Consider the following 21,974-nt stretch of genomic DNA (forward strand, 5'->3'; position numbering starts at 1 on the left):
AGCCCTCGCGTGGCTTGAGTCCTTCCTGAGCGAGAGGGCTCAGGCGGTCCATCTTGCCGGTTTCGCTGCCGCCTCTTGCAGGGTAGTGTGTGGTGTTCCCCAGGGCTCTTCACTCTCCCCCCTTTTGTTTAATTTATACATCTACCCCCTCATTTTTATGTTGCAGCAGCTGGAGGTCACGGTGTTCAACTACGCCGATGACCTCCAGCTAATCTTTAACCTTTCCCACTCCCCCTCATCCATCCAGAATGTCCAATCAGTTATGTTGTTCATTCGGGATTGGATGAACTGCAACCACCTCAAACTCAATCCGGACAAGACGGAGCTAGTCCTGACCGGAGGTGGTTGCAGTCCCTGGTCCCCGTCCCACTGGCCCCTCCCACTTGGTGCACCCCCACTCCCTGTTTCCAAAGTTAAAACCCTTGGTATCTTTCTTAATCCCCAACTCTCTGTTCACCCCCAGGTCAGTTCTGTTGTGTCTTCCTGTTTCCTCTCCCTTAGAACAATTAGGAAGATCTCCCGTTTCTTCTCTCTTCCGGCTCTAAAAATCATAGTGATGGCAATGGTGCTCTCTCGCCTAGATTATGGCAACATAATCTATAATGGCGCGCCGGCCTATGCGATTCACCATCTGCAACTAGTGCAGAACCAGGCTGCCCGCCTGATCCACGGCCTGCCTAAATTCCACCGTGCCACCCCTTTATTGCAGGCTCTACACTGGTTGCCTGTGAAAGAGCGAGCCCTATTCAAGCTCGGCTGCCTCACCTTACAGGCCAAAATGGGCACCGCTCCAGAGTTCATATGCTCTGCCATCAAGCCTTACATACCGGGTAGAGAGCTCCGCTCCACCCACATGGCACTCCTGACCACCCCCCGATTCAAAAAGAAGAAGGCTGGTGGAACAAAATTTGCGGTCCTTGCCCCTGCATTCTGGAACTCCCTCCCTGTGGAACTCCGTACTTCACCATCTTACACACAGTTCCGGAAAAGTCTCAAAACCCTGCTTTTCTCCCGTGCCTTTGCTGCTTAAATACCCTTTGCTTCTGCTGCTGCTCCGCAATCTGAAAGCGCCATGAAACCGCGTGGTATAAGTGCGCTTAATAAATGTTTTTAAATTCAAATTAAATTCAAATTTGGGAAATGTAGGTCGGCAAACCATAATTAATACTTAATTTTACACAATAATCGTATTTAACAGTTTTATAACGTGCATACGAATATATATTGAATTTGACATGACAAAGCTCACTATGAAAAAGCAGTTTTCCTAATTTTTCACTGGAATTAATTATGTCATAATTGTGTAAATGTGAATGTGTATTGCTGCCACTGAAGGAAATTTACTATAGGGTAAATGTCTTTTTCTGAGATAAGTGTCAATGTTAGACAGTTTGTTTTTCAGTCAAATATGTTCCATAATGTCTTGGTCATAGTAAATGTCTTCCCTATGTTTTAAACTTCTACTGAATTTCGGTCTTGATGCAATATTTACAAATTCATAAATAAAAGCAACCATTTCCTTTCCACAGTTTGTTTCATGTGTTGAATTTGTAGGTCATTAATTCAAACTTCTTTTTGTTGATCTTCTCATCCACATGTTTTCTTGTTTGCTAATGCTGATCAGACTCGATTTGCAAACTGATTACAGGTTCAAATCCAAAAGTATTTTTCTGCCACTACCGCCTCCCTGCAGAATGTGCTCCTGACAAACACCTTTCATATTATCAAGCAGTATTGCTTTATGGAAATACTGTTTATCTATGTGAAGCCATAGACCCATTCAATCAGCAAGCTACAAATATTTCCTGAAAAGTTAAATTCTACCTACACCTCCATAGGACAACCCTTATCAGCCTTTGGAATACTCTTTACTGTACCATCCTAACCTAAGGCATAACCTGTATCATGTTACTCCATGGATTCTTTTGAATTCACAAACCCTATACAGTCATGATTGTGTCTGAACAATTGTTACATTTGCAAGCAATTCTGAGTTTATAGTTAGCAAGGAGGTTGAAGATGGATACATTTACCACTGCAAATTAAATGTGTCTTTGAGTGAAGGAGGTAATGATGAGACTGAAGCGTTTGGAAAAGTAGAGAGGGGTTATTGATATTTGTTAGATGCATATCTGACAGGAGCATTGCTGTTGCTTGAGACAAGAGGCATGAGAAAATAAAACGTGTAAGGGAGTGCATTTAAAGATATGTTACTAGAGGAAAAGAAGAGTGTGAGTATTTAAACCAGTACAGTAGCAAAGAGGAATATTTGTGAAAATATTTTCACAGAGAAAGGAGTAGACATATTTGAAATGATCTACCACACAGATATAGTGAACAGAATGAAAGAGAATACATATAATGATTTAGTTATGTGGCTTGCGAGGTTAAGATTCTGGCAAGGTAATTGATTACAAAGATATTGTGGGTTTTGGCTGAAGAAGATGGAGAGCAGAAACGACCATTGAATGTGGTGATATAGTGAAAAAGTGATGCTATATAATGCAGCGCAAATACAAATAAAACTTAACATATAAATGTACGCTACTCACATTACACAAATACAATAATCAATGTGACTCTACGGTCAAAGTAATCTGAACACTTTACCTGTACAATATCTCTTTCTGCTAATCTTCCTCTTGAAGATACTCGAACTTCATCTCCATCTAATTCGATCATGGCTAGAAAGTCAAAACCAAGATGTTATTGCCTATATGAATTGAATGAGAGAACAAATAGATCTTACAACTGCATCTCTTTTTTCACCATGCCAATAGATAATTACAAGCATCAAATGTTACGGACCAAAAACACTACTATTGAATGCAGGAGAGTCGAGCAAACAGATGCCTGTAAATGTCAGAGTGTTTGAATGGTCTCTAGTGTCCATGCGTGTGCCAATGAATGGCTGTGTCCAAGCTTGCTAAATATTTGATCTGCCCTAGTCACCAATATCTGTTTCCTATTCTAAAGATATGATCCTGTTCAAAGATGGCTGCTTCTATATTTCTTCACATAGCACAAACTTAGATAAAATGTAATTCTTGCGCTGAGTTAATGGTGTATTGAAATATTTGGTTAGAAGTGATAGACTAGCAAACATTTACAATTTCTATTAGTGGGCAAAGGTCTAGCTATGATGGTTTATCTTAGTTATTTGAGGATTTAATGTAGGTACAGTTCCTACCCAAATATGATTTCAGTGTGTTTAACGGGTAACATATTCAAGAAAACATAGTTTATGAGCATTTGCTACTTGGAACAAAAAGTTCATCCTGTAGTTCAGTGTCAAATTGTTTTTGCTGGCAGCTCTTCTGACAATGGCTTGGTGCTGTGTGAGGTGGAAAGAGGGGAGCCAGGACTCCTGTGTTCACTGCAGTCGAAGTTTGCTTTTTTCTTGTTGATGGTGTTCTAGAGTCTGTCACTGACAAGGAGATCATTGACAAATGCTGCATTACTGAGCAGGCATCTACAAAGACTGTTCTGTAGTTCACGAGAAAATACGTTTCTACAATAAAGGAGGCACTAACAAACAAACAGCTGCTGAAGAGGAAGAAGTTTGAGTTTCTATTGGTGTGCTGGGTGCCATGTTGGTTGTCAGCAGAGTGCCTGTTTTATTTAGGTGGGATGTTAGCCATCAATCTCTGGGTCAGCAATGAGGGGGGAATTAACAATTATTTTCGGTACCTTGTTTAAACGGTCAGAAGAGTACTTGGATGTTTTCTTTGCCTTTTTGAACCATTTACCATTAGTCTTCATGGAGGTACATTGCAGGTCTTAAGGAGTCACTTAATAGGAACTTTAGTTTTTGAGATGTAGTTTTTAGACATGATTGGCATTGGTAGGATTCTCTGGGTGCTGGTCGATACTGTCCCCAAATACTGCCAGCATCCAACATGACAACTAGATAATATTGTCATTTTCGGCACAGATTGACATTTGTAGGGCAATCTATATAGGAAAATGAGGTGGCATCGGCACTTGCCCTGGGTCTCTAGTTTTTAGAAATACCTGTAGTTGTTGGTTTCCTTGAGTGCCAGCAAGTCCCAGGCCAATGTAAGGCAACTATCCACAACACAAAAAGGACTTTTGGGAAAGAAGTTTGAAGTCCTTTCTGTGGTTGCATTTTTTCCTTACTTCCGAGGCCACAGGTCTAGCCACATATTTGTGGGGCTGTTTTGATTGGAAGTGGTATGGGAATTCTGAATCAAACGACTTTTGACATACTCTGCAAACTCTGTAGACTTCGTTCAGCGATATAAAAAGGAGAATGTGTTTCATCTTAAAGTTGGACATGCACAGTGTGTAGTGGGAAATAAACATTGGTGGTTTCCATGCAACCACACCTTCCTTAACTCCTGAAAGAATTTTCAGCAATGTCTGGGATTGGTAGCTTTTTCTGTGTTCCAGACTTCACAGGCCCAAATTCAGCAGGTAACTACTAGATAGCTACCATCCCAAAAGTCTATCTTATCCAAGCATCACTTTCTCCTTCCACATTATTGTCTTTTTTACCTTTCTGGTTCTGTACAATTAGCTAAGCCACACAAGTGGGGTACTATTTTTATCAGGAGGTGTATTGGGAGCAGGATGATTCTACTTGTAAGTCAGTGCCTACATAACACCCTTTAGAATTTTTTATTATCTAGTGATGCTTGCTTAGTACAATGGAAAATCAATCTAAGCCATAGATGGGTCGTTGGCTCTGGGTATCATGTGTTTATGAACAACCTACTAACTCAACTAGTATCTCCATCCTTTAATACTGGGCACGGCAAGTTTAAGTCATTAGAAAGGGGAAGAGAATGCAGATCTGAAAATTCTGAGTCCTTTACTAAATAAGGATTTTCCAATTCCAGGGGCTTTCCCATGGATATTTTCCACACAAACGAGAACATCATCCTTGCACTGGCATATGGTTTTACCACGTGAGAAAATGCTCTCACCTGGTAATTTTTGGTGTAGGATAATCAAGCCGCTCACAATTGGCAGAGGTAGTTCTACCAGGAATGGCACTCGGGAAAACACAAAATGAGGACTTATTTATAGCACTGCTTCCCGAAGGCTCTGATATGTGTAATGTTCACAATTCCTTCAATTTAATAATTAGTTTCTTTTGGAAAACCTTGAGTGATCCACACAAATAACTCCTTGCTGATTCATAATTGTGTCTAATTTTCAGAAAGGTATAGCTTTTAGGATTTACTCTTCAGTTTCTTACATTTCTCCGCACATACTGCAAGTAGATATAAACCGCAGGAATAGGAAACATTGACCACAACTTAAAAAACTGGAAAAGAGTGGGAAGAAAATATTTTTTCCTCTCTCCCTGTTCCTAAAATCCGATAAGATGGCGATCTTACCACAGTAAACCTTTTTGTTGTTACCACTTCTGGAGTAAAAAAACATGCTTTCTTGTAAAGCACTCCAGTCTTTCAAAAAATAATATTTTGGTGATTTTCTCAGACCCTTCTGCAGTAAATGGTAAATCCTGAGTAAATTTATCAACAAAGAAAGGGCACGAATTTGGCCTGGATATCATTTGTTGAAAAAAAAGTTTATAAAGGCAAAGCCAATAGGTCTAATCTTGACAAGTTGGCATGATGCTCAATTTTCTTAAGCTTTTTTTTTTTTAAAGCAAATGCCACAAATTAAAAAGTAGAAAAAAAGAAACATATCACTGTCACCTAATTATGGTAGTAACATTTTTGAATACATTAAAAAAATTGCCATATCATTTTATTGTATCATTTTAATGTAAGATTACAGGTTCTTCCTAGCTGACAAGTGTACTTATACCAGTGACAGAAACCATTTTTTAGTTTTAAAGCACATCGAACAAGTTACTTACCTTCAGTAACGCATTATCTGGTAGATTCCTTACCTTGGAATTTCCCAGGCGTCAGGCTGGATCCGGAAACTTTTGCTGAGCTAAACCCCTTGAGCGCGCCGTCGGGTGGGTCCATTCTGCTCCGCGTGATGTCGGAAGCAGAATCGTTTATGATATTGCGGTACCTATATAGGCGCCGCCCAGTTGCACCACCATCAGTACTTTTAGTTTTTTCCACACCAGAAGCACAGAGCCATGCAGTAACTGACGTAGTTGTGTGCAAAACTAGGGCCCTGAAAAGGGGAGCAAACCTAGCCCTACAAAATTAGTCTGCAAAGCTGGGAGGCATGGGTGGGGCTGTAAGGAATCTACAGCTAGATAGAGTCTCTACCAGATAATGCGTTACCAAGGTAATTAACTTGTTCATCTGATAGAGACTTCTAGCTGCAGATTCCTTATCTTTGAATTAAATACCCAAGACATACCATCAAGATGGTTTGTGCGGACCAATGACTCAAACTAGGAATCCTTGTAGGACTGAGAGGGCAAAATGCCCGTCCCTGTGGACCTGACTGTCCAGGATGTAGTGCTTAGCGAACATGCACAGAGATGCCCACATTGCTGCCTGACAGATGTCCAGTACTGGGATACCCTGAACCAAGGCCGTAGTCGCAGCCTTTCCCCTGGTGGAATGGGCCATTAATCCCGCAGGAGGCTGATTCTTAGCCAGGGCATAGCAGATCTTAATGCAGAGAACGACCCAGTGAGAGATGGTCTTTTTCTGCACTGCCCTTCCCTTCTTAGCTCCGACGTACCCCACAAAGAGTGGGACCTCGACCCGGAACTCTTTTGTGCAGTCATGGTAGAACGACAATGCTCTTTTTAGTTCCAGGCGGTAGAGACGCTCCTGTTCCTTAGAGGGATGTGGGGAAGCAAAGAAGGGGGGCAACATGATGGGTTGACCCAGATGGAATGGGGTCACAACCTTTGGCAAGAATGGAACACGGGTGCGAAGCACCACTTTGTCCAGAAATCATGTAGGGAGGCGTGCAGGATGATGCTTGCAACACACTCATCTACCTCCGGGCAGATGTAATCCCCACTAAAAAGGCTGTCTTGATGGCAAGCCGACAAAGCATCAGAAAGATAACCCTTGAGAGTTCCAAAGCAGAGCCCTGTTGGGCAAGGGTTAGTACGATTAAAAGAAAAGTGGAAAGAGAAGCCAAAAGAGGGTCGATAGACCTTTCTGTACAGGTTAATAAAAATTCTGCCAACGGCAGGCATATACCGTCTTAGCGGAAGGCTGCCTGGCCGCCAAAATAACGTTACGTACTTCGGGAGGAAGGTCAAAAGCCATCCACTGCCTCATGCATGCAGGCGTAGAGTTGACAGTTTCTGCTGGAGAACCCTCCCCAGTTACTGCAACATAAAATCCTCCAGAAGGGGCAGCCTGATTGGAGGATCAATGCTCATCTTCAGAAGCTCTGGATACCAGACTCTCCTTAACCAGTCCAGAGCCACAAGGATGACTTAGGCTCGGTCGCACCTGATCTCGTTTAGAACCCTGGGCAGAAGTGGTATGCGCAGAAAGGCATACAGCAGGCCTGAGATCCACTCGCAATGAAAGGCATCGCCGAGTGATAGCCGCCTTGGAAACTCCAGAGTGCAGTATTACTGACACTGCACGTTCTCTTGGGAGGCAAACAAATCTAACCAAGGTGCTCCCCACTGATGAAATACGCCTTGTGCCACCTCTGACTGGAGATGCCATTCGTGATCTGCTAGGCATCAGCGGCTGAGTTTGTCTGCCCTGGCGTTCAGGGAACCTGCCAGGTGTTGAACCATCAGGGTTATGCCCTGCTGTTCCAGCCATGGCCAGAGACGCAGGGCCTCTCAACAAAGGGTCAATGACCCCACCCTGCCCTGCTTGTTACAGTACCACATGGTGGGGGTGTTGTCCATAAACACCTGCACTAACTTGCCCTTGACAGAGAGAAGAAATGCTTTCAATGGCAATTGAATCACTCGGAGCACCAACAAATTGATGTGGAGCCCCGACTCCGCTGGAGACCAGTGTCCCCTGATCTCCACCTCTCCTAGATGGTTGCCCCATCCCAGAAGTGACGCATCTGTCACAACTGAGATCTAGTTGGGGTAGGGAGAGAGGTCTGCCGTTGACCCAATTGCGGTTGGTCAAACACCACTGCAGATCTTATGCAGCTCCTTCCGAGATCTGAACCCCATAGGTGAGATTTCACCAAAGCTGTGCCCACTGGAACTTAAAATCCCCCTGCAGAGCCCACATACACCACCTGGCATGCTTTACCAACAGGACACAGGAGGCCATGAGGCCCAACAGCCTCAGAGTGAGTCTCACTGGAATCCAGGATAGAGACTGAAACATCCGAATCATAACCTGAATATCCTACACTCACTGCTCGGGAGGATAGGCCCGAAATTGCACTGTGTCCAGAAAAGCTTAGATGAAAGGGAACATCTGAGAAGGAGTTAAGTGTGACTTTTTTTTTTTTTGTAGAGTTTTATATAGCGCGAACTAGACCCGAACCGAATCAGGTATCGGAGCGCTTTACATAGCACAAGTTTTTATTTTTTACATGAGGACACACACTTTCATTTTTAGGCACGGGGAGATTAAGTGATTTGCCCAGAATCACAGGAGGTTATGGCATCGTTACCGAGACTCGAACCCAGATCCCCAGGTCCGAGGTTGAGCGCCTTAGCCGTTAGGCCAACTCCTCTCCCTCGTGGGCTTGCTTGAATCCAGTGGCAAAGTGAGCAAGGGACTCACGTCTGAGCATACCCTGCCACACTTATGGCTGCCAAAAGCAGTACAAAAGCATATAGCCATTACCACCCACTTTTGTACCCACCTCGGCGGGCCCCACATACGCAGCTGCGCTGAGACTGTTGCTGCACAGGCCTGTGGCTTTGAAACTAATGTGTTTGGCTCGTTTATAGAGAATCCCAGAGAATGCAGGAGGTCCTCCATAGTCTGAAGGTGGTAAACGACAGCATGGGGCGAGGATGCCTTCAACAGCCAGTCGTCGAGGTAGGGGAAGACTGACACCCCTAACCTAGGCAGATGAGCTGCGACCACCACCATCACGTAGGTGAACACCGAGGAACACTGGTAAGGCAGAAGGGTTGCATGATGAACTGAAAGTGCTTGTGGCCTACCTTGAACCGCAGGTAACGCCTGTGGCCCGGCAGGATGGGGATATAAAAATAGGCATCCTACAGGTCCAACACTACCAACCAGTCTTCTTGGTCTAGGGCAGACAAGACCTGAGCTAGAGTGAGCATCTTGAATTTCTCCTTCTTGAGGAAGAGATTGATGGTTTGAAGATCTAAAATGGGCTGCAACCCTTTGTCCTTCTTTGGAATCAGAAAGTGGCGGGAATGACAGCCACTGCCTACTTCTGAAAGTGGGACCTTTTCTATAGCTCCCTTGGCCTAGAGAACTGTAACTTCCTCCTGGAGCAATTTTAAATGATCCTCCGTCAGCCGTTCCTGATTTGGCAAAATGGGAGGAGGAAAAGAAAGGAAAGGCAGAGAATAGCCCTCCTGAATGATCTGCAAGGCCCAACTGTCCGGTGTTATGGACCTCCAGTGGGGGAGATGCTGATGAATTCTCCCACCAACTGGAGTGGTATGGTCTTGCAGAGTCAGACTAGGAGTGCTTGGAGGCTGCAGCTGCCAAGGGCAGGGTGACAGATGACTTCTAGCTTCCATTCCTAGGCCGGAATGAACTGCGTCCACATCCCCTAACGGCTTGCCAAGCCTGCCCAGGATGGTGGCTGGAGAGGGCTGACATGGCTGCAAACCCCTTCTGTTGCCACGAAAGGGGCGAAAGGTAGACTGGCCACAAGGATGAGAAAAGAGGCCAAAGATCTGGCCATAGCTCGAGAGTCCTTCAACCTCACTAGGTCAGAATCTGACTTTTCCCCCAAAAAGACGGGTTTCATCAAAGGGAATGTCCATCAAATTTACCAGGATATCACCTGAGAAACCAGTTTTCCTAAACCAGATGTGGCACCTCAAAGCCACTGTTGTGGAAATCGATCTGCCCAGAAAATCTGTTGTATCTAGGCCACACCTTATGGTGAATTGTGCTGCATCTTTCTGGTCCTTAACTGCCTTAGAGAGCAAAGCCCAGGCATCCTCTGGGACTTGTGGCAGCACTTGCGCAACCATCTCTGAAAGAGAGTGGGAGAAACGGCCAAATTAGCATGCAGTATTCACCGACCGCAATGTCAGGCTGGAGGAAGATTTTTTTTTCTTACCAAGTGAATCCAGCCTCTTGGATTCCCTGTCTGGAGGGGTGGAAAGGAATTCGCCCTATGATGTTGAGGCCTGCACCACCAAACTGGGGAGGGGTGTTGGCAGAGGAACTTTGGGTCACCCAGAGCTGGGCGATGGCAGCCTGCAAGTGTCCTATTCACAGGAGCCCCTGTGCTAGGCTTGGATAACATGCCAAGAAGGACATCAGGTAGTGCTTCATTAAAGGTCAAAAGGGGTTCTGAAGTGGAAGCCCCAGGCTGAAGCACTTTAGTCAGGAGATTAGTCCTGACCTCCACGGAGGGCAACTCCAGTCCAAGTTCCTCGGCTGCCCTCTTGACCACCATGGCATAAAATGCCCCCTCCTCCGTAGCCACAGTTGGTGGAGCGAGCATGCCAGTATCTGGAGAAGTATCCAGTCCACTGGCTTCCCAAGTTCCTCATAACGTTCAACTGCTCTGCAGAGTCATCCTGGTGTTCCAAAGGGTCCATAGACCCCTCTCATTCCTCTCCCGAGCCTAACACATCCTCAAAATGTTCAGGCAACAAAATAGAACACCTGGGTTCAATCGGCGCCTGAATTGGCGATGTTGTTCCGACTCTTTAGATGGGGATAAGGATGGGGCTGGTACCGCCGATGGGCACCGGCGGCACCAAAGGCACTGACTCTGGGTCCGACGCCAGGGGAGTTGCAATGGCATGACTGACATCGACCCAGATCCGTGATTGGATCTCTGAGGCCCCACCGGCGCCGTGGCCGGAGCTGACAGCATTGAATCTGACAGGGCCCCTTCGACCCTTTGGGGCCTGAGGACTCACCAGAGTGGCCGGCCACCTTAGAAATGTGGTGCATGGCCTCATAGAATTCTTTGATTCAAGCAGGGGTTGCTCCGACTCACGGAAAGAGAGGGAGGTTTGAAGTCGACCCTGGCTCCACAGAACCGTGCCTCGAGCGTCAGTGCTCTTTACCTCCTTCATCGACAGACGACAGTCGAGGTGAGGAAGAAGTCTGTTTTGACATCTTCTTCTTCTACCTCTTCCCTAGTTACCCCAAGACCTCGAGTGGGACGAAGAGGACTTTGGGCTCCGGGAGTGGTCCAGCGACCCCCTCTTTCTCGATCTGGACTGGTACATCTGCGGAGTCTCGCTGGACAGTGTCAACTTTGGGGCCGCAAGGAGCTTCATAGCTCGCTCCCGCAGTGTCTTCTGAGCCATAGCCCGACAGTATGAGCACGACTTTGGATCATGGTTGTGCTCGAGACACCAGAGGCAGACAAGGTGGGGGTCAGTAACAGATATCGTGCGGGGCCAGGCCCCGCATGGCTTGCACCCTGTCTTCCTCGAAGACATCCTCGTACACAATGGACATTTTTTCAAATTCAAGCAAAGTCGAGAAAAGGCCAGTCAAAAAGGGACATAGGGGTAGCTCTTCCCGTATTGGCGCTTAACTGGCCTTTGTCTGGGTGGCACCTATATAGGTAGCGCAATGTCATAACTGCCGCTATCGACACCGACGACGTCATGCGAAGCCGAATGGAGCCACCCGACGGCGCGTGCAAGGGGTATTGCTCAGCAAAAGTTTCTCGATCCAGCCTGACGCCTGGGAAACTCAAAAGTAAGGAATCTGCAGCTAGAAGTCTCTATCAGATACAGGAAATCATCATGATTAACAGTGCAAATACAACATTTAATTCACAAATGAAAAATATATAAAAATTGGAATTATAATTTTAATGGGAAGATTCTAGCATATCACCTTGCTTTTTTTGCTTCTAATGCATGGTCTCTTTTTGTCATCAGATACCAGTGCTTTATTGGACTGCACCAGTAGTCCATACTAGATTCTATTCACTGAACCTGCGTTGCTCCTGTGAATCAAGGTAAGAATACCAACTTAATTTTTGGCCTCCAATTTCAAATACCTTTACCTTTAAGAGGTGTTTAAACATTTTGAATTCTGCCTTTTATTGATATATACTTTACTAATTTGCTTATTTAATTTTGAATAGGTGTTTCAGACTCCTCGCTGCCCTAAGAACCAACCACTGTTCTGTGGAACAACACTTAGCAGAAGTAGTTGATAATGTGTAAACTACAATATTTTGCTCTACTGATTGGCAGATTAAGTAGGGACCTGGGGTTTCTGAGGGAGAAAATGGCTCCTATGGCAGAGTTTATGTTGTAACTAATATGCTATTTTTTTTATTAGCTACTGCTCTTTACAATAGGGTGCCTACATGTTTCATATACACACACTATGTACACTATTACTTATTAGTAATATTAAGTTCTGCCCTTATTCATTAAAGGTTTATATGACCAATATATTAGGGTGCCAAATATATTATGTGAGTACACTGACACTACAAATTCTTATTCTACTCTTCTTACCAAACATCAGTATAATGATGGACAGGTTCTCAGGCACCCCTTGAAAAATAAAACAAAGGCGTGATTCCACTGCACATTCTTGGAGAGCAAGGTAAAAAGCCTATACACAGGCTATGTTGCCAATTCCATTAATCTACTTTGAAAGATGGCCGAAATTACATAAATCGTTAAAAAGGTCCTTAAATGAAAGAAAAGTATCATTTTACAACCGTCCTACACAAACGCTTTTTGCTTACTTTTAAAGTGAATGATAGGGAAGACTTAGACAATGTAACTGCATAGGCTGCAGCAGTCTTAGAAAGGTAAAAGAACTCTGCGCCTTTAACGGAACCCTCGCCTCTAGGGTCACATCATGCCCTGTGGGTGGCCGTTGACCTCTTTTTTGTGGCTCCTGCTGGCAAGATCTTGGATCATTCAGCTGGGCCTTTTTAAGGTTTTCTTTTTCTGTAATCACTTCTGAACCCTTTTAAAAGTGGTTCACTCAACATCATTGAGGACTGAGAGTAATTTTCCGTAATATCCTGACTGGAAATATTTTTTATTATACTAAAGATGCTCTCACTGCAGCTCCCTATCCATGCACACCTTGAAAGGGCATATGAAGATGTGTCTGCATGTGCAAGAAGAAAGGAGAAAAACACAGAAATCCCTGGCTAGAGAGATATCTGAGGGGTGAGGAGAGGCTGCTACCTTTTCCAGTGCTCCTATCTCACTCTCTGAAGACTCTTGCAGGGGGAGATCTAAAAATAGTTGGCAAAGTGAGAAAAGACATCACCAGTTGACACTGAGGACATAGACGTTGAGAAGAGATACAGCCCCTACATACTTGCCTTCGAGGTCTGGGGAGATGTCAGGGACTCATTCAAGGTCGAGGAGAAGAAGACCATCATCATCGAGATGTTCATCGACATTGAGACATTTGAGGTCAAGACAAGACCACCGAGATAGTCCTATGCTGCCATAAAGAAGATCGCGGAGTGGCTGTCGAGGTTGAAAACATGCAGGCTGCCATCCAAATCAGACTCCAGCGCTTACTCACCTTCTAGACTGGCTTCTCTAGTCATTATACTGGACCACGACCTCCTCAGCTACCTCCAAAGTCTTCTCTATCTTCTCCTCCACCATCAGAAATTCATGCAGAAATTCCTCCAAGGGGACTGCAACCACCTGCTCCAGTGACACTTCCACTAAAGCATTCCCGACCTTGTTCCCAACATGCCAGATTACGCCACAGGTCTAGGTCAAAGTCGCGGTCTCAACCTTGCCAATACCATTGCAGGTGTCCCAAATGGTCCAGTTGCAGACTCAGATATCTCCTGAACGAGGTATTTAAGGTCCTACCACATGACCGTGTCTACGGGTTGTATTCAGCCGCGGCCCGTGGAGGGAGTTCAGTGGGGCAGGGAGGCGATGCGGGGGAGGGGCAAGGTGGACAGTGGTAAACACCGGAATATGGACAATTGCAGGTAAGTAAACAATGTAAAAAACAAAACGAATTTCGTAGCGCGTGCTGCATCGCATTTTGCGATGCATGGTGCACTACGAAATTCGTTTAAAAAAAATGAAAAAAAATGAAAGCTGACCTCTTCAAAACTACCCCTTTAAGGAATTCTATCCTGTCACCTCTACTTATCTTCCTACCCCCTCACTATTTGCTAGTGGGGCTTGCACCCGTACCACACATTGCTACTCATTAGCTCTGTTCATGCTACAGAATAACCAAAACAGATACAGATTAAATAACACTAGGTAGCAGCTGCTACTCGAGGACTTTACAGTGTCTCGTCTTCAGTGGATGAATGAGACCTTGGCTGAATAACATGTATTTGAATGTCTTGATTCAGATAGAAGTCAGCTACAACAGTGCTCATATCTACTAGATTGTTAACAATGGTAAGTTCATCCAACAGATATTAAATCAACATATAACTTACTTGAATACTCCCAAAGCTGTATCTCTCAGCAATACTCCAAGAACTACAATGCCAAAATGTGATTTGAGACCCACTGTTTTGAGAAAGAGTGAAGAGAAGACCAGGAATTTGCATTACAAATAAACTGTACTAGAGCACTCCTAAACAGAGCCAAGATTGCAGTCAAAGAATGAGCCAAAAACCTTGGGAGGAGCTTGGCAGACAGCTTGTAATATCGCTTTACCTCTAGAAAAATCATGCAAGACATCATCTGCTCCCTAACAGCAGATCCCATTTATGTCCATGAAACAAAATGAAACCACAGGTTGTCTGAATATAAAAACGAAAAACTCAGAGCCTCTTTAGGCTTGAGGTTGTGTAACCTCTCCTTATCCAACAAATGACGATGAGGATGAAATGACAGCAGGCAAAGTAATAGGCTGTGACAATTGGTTCCAAAAGGGGGAAATGGTGGAGAAGCAGATGAAGCTTGTAAAACACTATACCTTCAGCGGTAGGTGAAAATTAAGAAGTCACTTTTGCAGATAAAAAATGTAAAATATCTTTGTATTAATCTTTTTTTCAGCTAAGAAAGGCAAATTGTAGAAAAAGAACTTCCTGCACATGTGAACAATGAACAGAGGAACCCCTACACTGATAGACAACAGAAGACCATATGTGATAACAAGATGTATAAAACCTATTGAAGAAACTTATGATCTTCTAAAGTCTATCTTTCAAAGGTCAGTCACTGAGATGAGTATCCTGAGGTTTGGATGAAATATGCTCCCTCCTACTGATATAGTAAGCCCTCAAACAAATGAAGGGACCACAATAGAGTAAGAATCAGGCAAAGATGCACTGAATATCAATGGCAGCGAGTTATTATGAAGCATCCCCTTTGCTCGATGAAGGAAAATCTTGCGAATGACCCTTTGCATTAGATGAACCCATGGAAATGTATAATGGAGACAGCAGGACCATTCTATGGAAAAACATCCCCAACTGCTCTAATAATACTTTCCTCTCTCCTTCTTCACAGGTGCTCTTCCAACTTCCACCTTTGCATCTGCCTCAACACGAGGACTACTCATTACATTTTCTTTGAGACTTTCATTGAATTGATTTCAATGATGGCGCAGAGCTCATTGAAGGGGTCACTGCTCCAAACATTGTTGAGGCACTAAAAACAGTCAAGTAGCCATCAGTCGCAACAACCTCCCCCTGACCCGGCTGATTGAAGAGGGTTGTCCTTGAACATGAGAAAATATGTGTAGGAAGAAAAGCCCTCATGCAGTGTTTGCACAAAACATCCATTACAGATTGAATAGACTGGGCTAGAATTAAGACTGTATTTAACCAATTTAAAGGGTGACCTAACTCTGACAAAAGACTGACTGTAACTAAGATACTCTTGATTACTGAAGAAGGTAAGTTGACTTTTATCAGCCAGTCATGCAAATATAAATAGATCTCTATAGAACATCACATCAATTGTGCCGTTACTATCGCCATGACTTTCAGAAAGACTCTTGAGGACGATGGCAGGCTGAAAGGGATCACCTTAACCTTATAATGCATGCCGCCTACAGCAAACCACACCCTCTGCCTATGGGACTAGTTAAGTGTAATATGATAGTAGAAATCTTGAAGGGCTAGAGATAGCATCCAAACCAAATTGAACCTTTTGAACCTCTCTTTTTTTATTAATATGTTTAGAAACCAAACATCTATTATCAGTCAAAAGCCTCTCTCTTTGTCTGGAATAAAAACATAATGGCACAAAGTAATGAATTGGCAGAACCTATTCTGTACCTCCTTTTTCCAATAAGGAAGGCGCCTTGTTCATCAATACGAATTATGAAACTTTCAGGAAGGTGAAGCAAATCTCAGAGACCTCACTGTAGCACATCTTTGCTTAAAGTTTTCAAGTGACGCAACTGGTGTTTCACCAAATAGATGTTGTCCATCAAAAGGAATATCATACAGCTGAGCATGTATATATGACAAAACAACAGAGGACCCCACATAACAACACACAGTATCCAGTGTATTTAGACATATTTGAATAGTCTTTCCAGAAGCATTTATGCCGTATTGGAGAAGCTCCTCAACTGGGCTCTCCTCTGTTCTGGAAGTGATGGAACCAGTAAGCCTGCCACTCCCCATAAAACATGCGTGTAGTAAGACTAGAGTTAGGTGATATTAGCTCAATGCAAAGCCAAACAACCAGAAACAAACCATTTTTTGACCAGGGTCTCATTTATTCAACTCTCTATCAGGATGATTGGATTGAGTTGAGTTCTGCTCACGCTTATTAGCCAAAGCCTGCAAAATAAGGCTTTTTGGCTCCAGTTTGCTGTTGATGATTATTTCGAGGTTCCTGGAACGGGATCTGGAAGCGGCTGTGGGTCCGAGTTTGGCTGGCCACCAGTTGGAGTCACATACTAATGTGTTCTTGCCAAAGATCACTACTTCTGTCTTGCTGGAGTTCAGCTTGAGACAGTTGGCTTTCACCCAGTTAGTGGCTTTGGTCATGCAGGCAGTTAACATATTCCATGTGTTAGGGGTCTTGTCCAAGAGAAACAGTATGAGTTGCATGTCGTCTGTGTAGGGGAGGATTTTGATGTTGTTTGTATGGATCAAGTTGGCCAGAGGGATCATGTATGTGTTGAAGGGGGTAGGGCTGAGCGATTAACCTTGAGGCACTCCGCAGATACATTTGTGGGCTTCTGAAGAGTAAGGTGTCAGGCTGACAGCTTGTGTTCTATCCATTAAGAAGGAGCAGATCCAGCGGAGAGGGGGTCCATAGTTGTCAATCTCATGCAGGAACCTGATGAGGATGGGTGTAAGACCATGTCAAATGCTGCAGAGAGATCCACTAGAATGAGGGCTGCAGTGTCTCCTCTGTGAAGGATCATGCGGATGCCATCTGTAGTTGTGATGCATGTTGTTTCTGTACTTTTCTGGGCCTGAATCCAGACTGTGTGGCATTGAGGAACTGGTGTTTGCTGAGATGGTTGGTGAAGAATCAGTTGATTAGTTTGTCTAAGATCTTTGTCAGTATAGTAAGGGGGACATGAGTCTATAGTTGGAAAGTGCGGCTAGATCAGCGGATGTTTTTTTGAGCAGGAGCATAACTGTGGCATATTTCCAGTTGTCCGGGAATGTGGCTGAGTTGATGGGAGCATTGAGGATGGCTGTGAGTGCTTTGCTGATCGATAAGAGCACTTTAATGAAGGCATGGTAGTGGCAAGGGTCAGATGAAGCCCCTGAGTGGATGGTCTTTATTGTAGCAGCGATTTCAACAGTGGTGGCGGCAGGCCACTCAGTAGGGATGTGTTGATCATCAAAATTAACGGTTACCGTTCCTTTCCTCCCCATACAGCACTTTCTGAACATGCAACCCGGTCCTGATGAAGAGCCTGAATAAATAGGATCGAAACGCCGTCGACCTTTCCACAGCGCGACTCATGGCGCACCATCAACTTTGGTTCTTAAAGCAAATAATCATCACTCATTGATTGAGGAAGAACCTTTGCCTTTGTATAAATTGTGTTTTTGTCACATTGTAACCTTCGATCCGTCGCTGTGTTCACCCACTTGTCACTTGCGCCGTCACTCTTTGCTTCACTAGCACTAGTGCACAAAGTCCCCTTGGGTTGCCACGGCATTTTATGCCTACAGTGCTGTTCCAAATGTCTTGTATGAAATGTGTTCTCAAATATATGATGCCATATGTACTTTTAAAAAACTGAAATCTACAGTCTCTCTCCCCTTTTTTCTGCGTTTTCAAAATGTCTTGTACATATACTTTTACTTGTCCCTCTTACTGAATCCGGTTGAGATATTGTTTTTAAAAATACAAACTAATGATCAGACACACAGGATTATGGTAAGGTGGTGGTGAATTTGAGCTAGAATACCAAAATGTAGCATATAGCATGATAAGCATATGACATAATATTAGGGAAAAATTAAAGAAAACAGAGACTCTTTATCAAAATAGGAAACTAATTCCATACTGAATTCATTTGGCTATATAATTCTTAACTAATTTCACAAGTCAATGATGTGGAACTTATATGCACTGCCGGAAACTGGTCATTTTCTTTAAAGTTTATTTAAAACCATGATGTTTTGTTATGTGCAATGCTATCTTTGATAAGTGCAGCTTGCTATACTCTAAATACGTAGATTAATAAATGATACATACCATCAAATTCTGCTGGTCCAACTCCTACTATAATAATCGACATTGGCAGCTTTGAGGCCTTTCAAGGAAAAAAGAAGAAAATATTTGTATGTCACCTTACCATTTATTATGCTATTGCAAATTCAGTATCTTGCTGGTTTTTCACTAGATTGTCTAATAATCTCGCAAGTTCAGTCCCTTTCATGTATGTTTACTTTTTAGATTTCTATTTTAATAGCATATCTAACATTACCAAATCCCTATTTTTCTCATACTTCTCAACTACACAATCCATTCTCAATAAAAATGAATTTAATAATATTATCTACAGAAAAGTAACAGCCTCCTCCAAGCTAGTTTACAAGGTGATAAACACCACTGCTGACTGCCTCGATCCCCTGTGAAAGTTTTGAAACAAGCTATTTTTCAGTGGGTAATAATGTTGTTGTGAAAACTGCTCATCCTTGATCAATTATCCCTGGAAGCAAAAAAGACTCTAAAAACATTTATGTGACCTTCCGCCACTAGACGTTACACTCAATAACTACTTAGGCCCCTTCAATATTTCCATTGTGGCAAACAAAACAAAAAATACACCAGGCCCTTCATTTCTCCTGAGTATGCAACTTCTTCATCCCTAACAATCTGAATGAATCCTACAACAGTGCCCGATAAATCTGGGTTTCGGGACAGAAAGATGTATAGAGGAACCTCTATTGTACATAAAAAGATTGAGAAAGAAGCAGCTGCCAAGCTCGCCAGCTCCTCAAGCACCATGGTGCAAATGGAGGAGTTAGACAAACAAATTAATAGAGAATCATGAAGAAACAGTGCAGACAACCTTCATAAGACTTAACTTCAAATGACCAATAACATGAAGTAAATTACTTTTCTGACCTCAAGTTTCATGCTTCATGAGTCCAAACTGATGCCCCCGCGCTGTTTTTTTTTATCATTTGTATTATGTGTTTCCACATGCGCCAGTCACAGTTTTATCCACGATGACTATGTGTTCGCCATCTATTCACTGCACATTACCTAAATAATTTTTGATGCGGTCTACCTGGCTTTTCTTTGTACAAACTTTGAAAATGCAAACCGCAGCATTTAATTGTTTGGTGCTTCCATTCCTTTTTTACTTATTTATTTGTTTCTGGAGTCCTCCATTGTATTTGCTACCTGTTGAGACATTGTTGCATTGCACCACAATTCATCCAGGTCTCAATTAGGTCTATGGGTTTCTAATTAATTATCACAGTGGTAGCAGCATTAGCCCTAGTTGAATGAGCTCTCAGATCTTCCGGAGGGTGCTTTTTGGCTAATGCACAGCAAACCTTAATGCTAAGGTCTATCCACATTGACATAATCATTTTCTGCACAAACTTCTCTTCCTTTGCCTCAGAGACCCCACCACCTCTTTTGGGGTGCAACTGATTGAGCCTCTCCTTCTATTTCGAGGAGGTGAGTATGGCAAATAATGTTGGGAGAGTGATGGACTGTTCAACATGGAAAGAAGTCACAACTTTCGGCAAGAAGCCTGCCTGGGTCCTCAGCATCAGTTTGTCTGGAAAAAAGGTGGTGTAGGGCATTTCCTACTTACTGGCAGACATGACCATGGATAGGACCAAGTGCCCCTTAAGGCTTCAGTAAGGGCTTCACTGAACTGAAGCAAGGGCTCAGATGAGGCTGGCCCAGGTTGCAATCCCGCAGTAAGGACTTTTGTCTTCACTTCAGTTGAAAGTCCACTACCTCAGTTGCTCACTGAATTACTACAGAAAAGGAAGCACTCTCCTCCTTTGGGGGCCCAAGAAGAAAATTCAACTGTGTGTCAGTGGAAGAATTAAACCCACTGGCATCCTTTAAGTGCATATAAAGTTTGTCATCATCATAATTGGAAAGTAAATCCTCCCCATCCCCACCATGGTCCTCTCTGGCCATATTTGGAGCCCAGAAAAACAGTAATGCCACTGAGGGAATCTCTGCAGTGGAAGCATAGGATCAGATTGAGACAGCATGGGGAACAGATGGGCTGTATGTGATTTGGATAGCAATTGCGATCGAGTTGATGTCGGTTCGGATTTGGACATCGGAGTCAGTACCGGATCCTCCTCTAGAGTCGGCCAGCATTGATGTAAGGGGGACCGACAAAGATCTCAGAATTGGGGTGGAAGTCTGATACGTTGCTTGTGCTGAACCCGTGATGCTTCCAAGGGATTCAGACAGCACCGTGGATGGATAAGGCAGCGGTAATAAAGCTGGGAGCCTTTGCGGATACTTGAGGCCTTTGGGGCCCGGAAGTGTGCCAAAGGAGACGGAAGAGGGCAAGAGATACACAGCATAGCCAACTAAAAGCCACAAAATGATGCAGTGTTGCCCACGGCCCAAGGAACTAGAGGTGCATCAAGATCAACTGCGTGATTGGAGTCTCAACCGGAAATCGGGAACGAGATTGGTCAAAAAGTTACTTATCTTCAGTAACACTTTTTCCGGTAGTGGCTATCTAACTGTAGATTCCTCATCTTTTGATTATTCCCTAGGCGCCAGACTGGATCTGGAAACTTTTGAACAACAACTCTGCAGCTGGTAGGTGGCATCGTATGGCTCTGCAATGATGCCACCTGCTTTGGAAATGACATGCAGGGCCTATATAGGCACCACTCCCACACTAACGTCAGTTGTTTTTGAGGCTGTCTGTGCTCCCAGACACGACCCCAACAGCTAATTCCTAGACTTGGGATCTTATTTCAGTTTTTTAGAAAAGCACACTGTCAGGAGTTTCATGCAGTGCTTTTTCAATTACTTTGGTCAAAGACGCTTGCAGGAACTGCAGTCCTCGAAGTCATGTTCTCCGAGGGACCACAAACATACAGTATGCGGATCCTTGATTGACATTTGTCTATTGCAAGTTCCTCAGGGCTTAAACACAGACGATATTGCTTGAAAAAGCACACTGTTCACTAGACAAGATTAACCTCTCCGGATCCGTGTTGCAAGTGCTGAAAAGAAGGAGTTGACGTCGATGTGGGAGTTATATGGACTCCATTGACATTGTATCCAGTCGACAACGTCGATATAGAGTTGCATAACGCCCTCTGCCAACATGCAGATTTTTCTTTCCAGAGGATTCTAAAGTAAGGAATCTACAGCTGGATATCTTTATCAGATGGCGGAGTCTGCAAAGGCCTAGGAGCAGAACAATGGCTCGTTGTTGCGACAGCAGTTATTCTCTGAGAGGCATCCAGATCAAAGGGCAGATTCTCAGGCTCAGAAGTCCTGGGTACCATACTCTCTGTATCCAATCTTAGGCCATTAGGATGACTGCTGCCAGTTGCTCCCGATCTTC

General features: G+C 43.9%; 1 protein-coding gene across 2 annotated transcripts in view; it reads right to left on the minus strand.

Moving 5' to 3' along the window:
- Positions 1–21,974, minus strand: part of CPNE8 (copine 8) — a 1,123,798-nt gene that overhangs the window by 42,008 nt on the left and 1,059,816 nt on the right. For both annotated transcript variants that reach the window (XM_078679874.1, XM_078679883.1), the window contains 2 exons: positions 18,653–18,710; positions 2,611–2,684 (listed from right to left, as the gene is read on the minus strand). In XM_078679874.1, the coding sequence (XP_078536000.1) occupies positions 2,611–2,684; positions 18,653–18,710 (132 nt within the window). The remainder of the gene's footprint in view (positions 1–2,610; positions 2,685–18,652; positions 18,711–21,974) is intronic.

This window comes from Lissotriton helveticus, chromosome 1_1 (genome assembly GCF_964261635.1).
Source record: "Lissotriton helveticus chromosome 1_1, aLisHel1.1, whole genome shotgun sequence".
Lineage (NCBI taxonomy): Eukaryota > Metazoa > Chordata > Amphibia > Caudata > Salamandridae > Lissotriton > Lissotriton helveticus.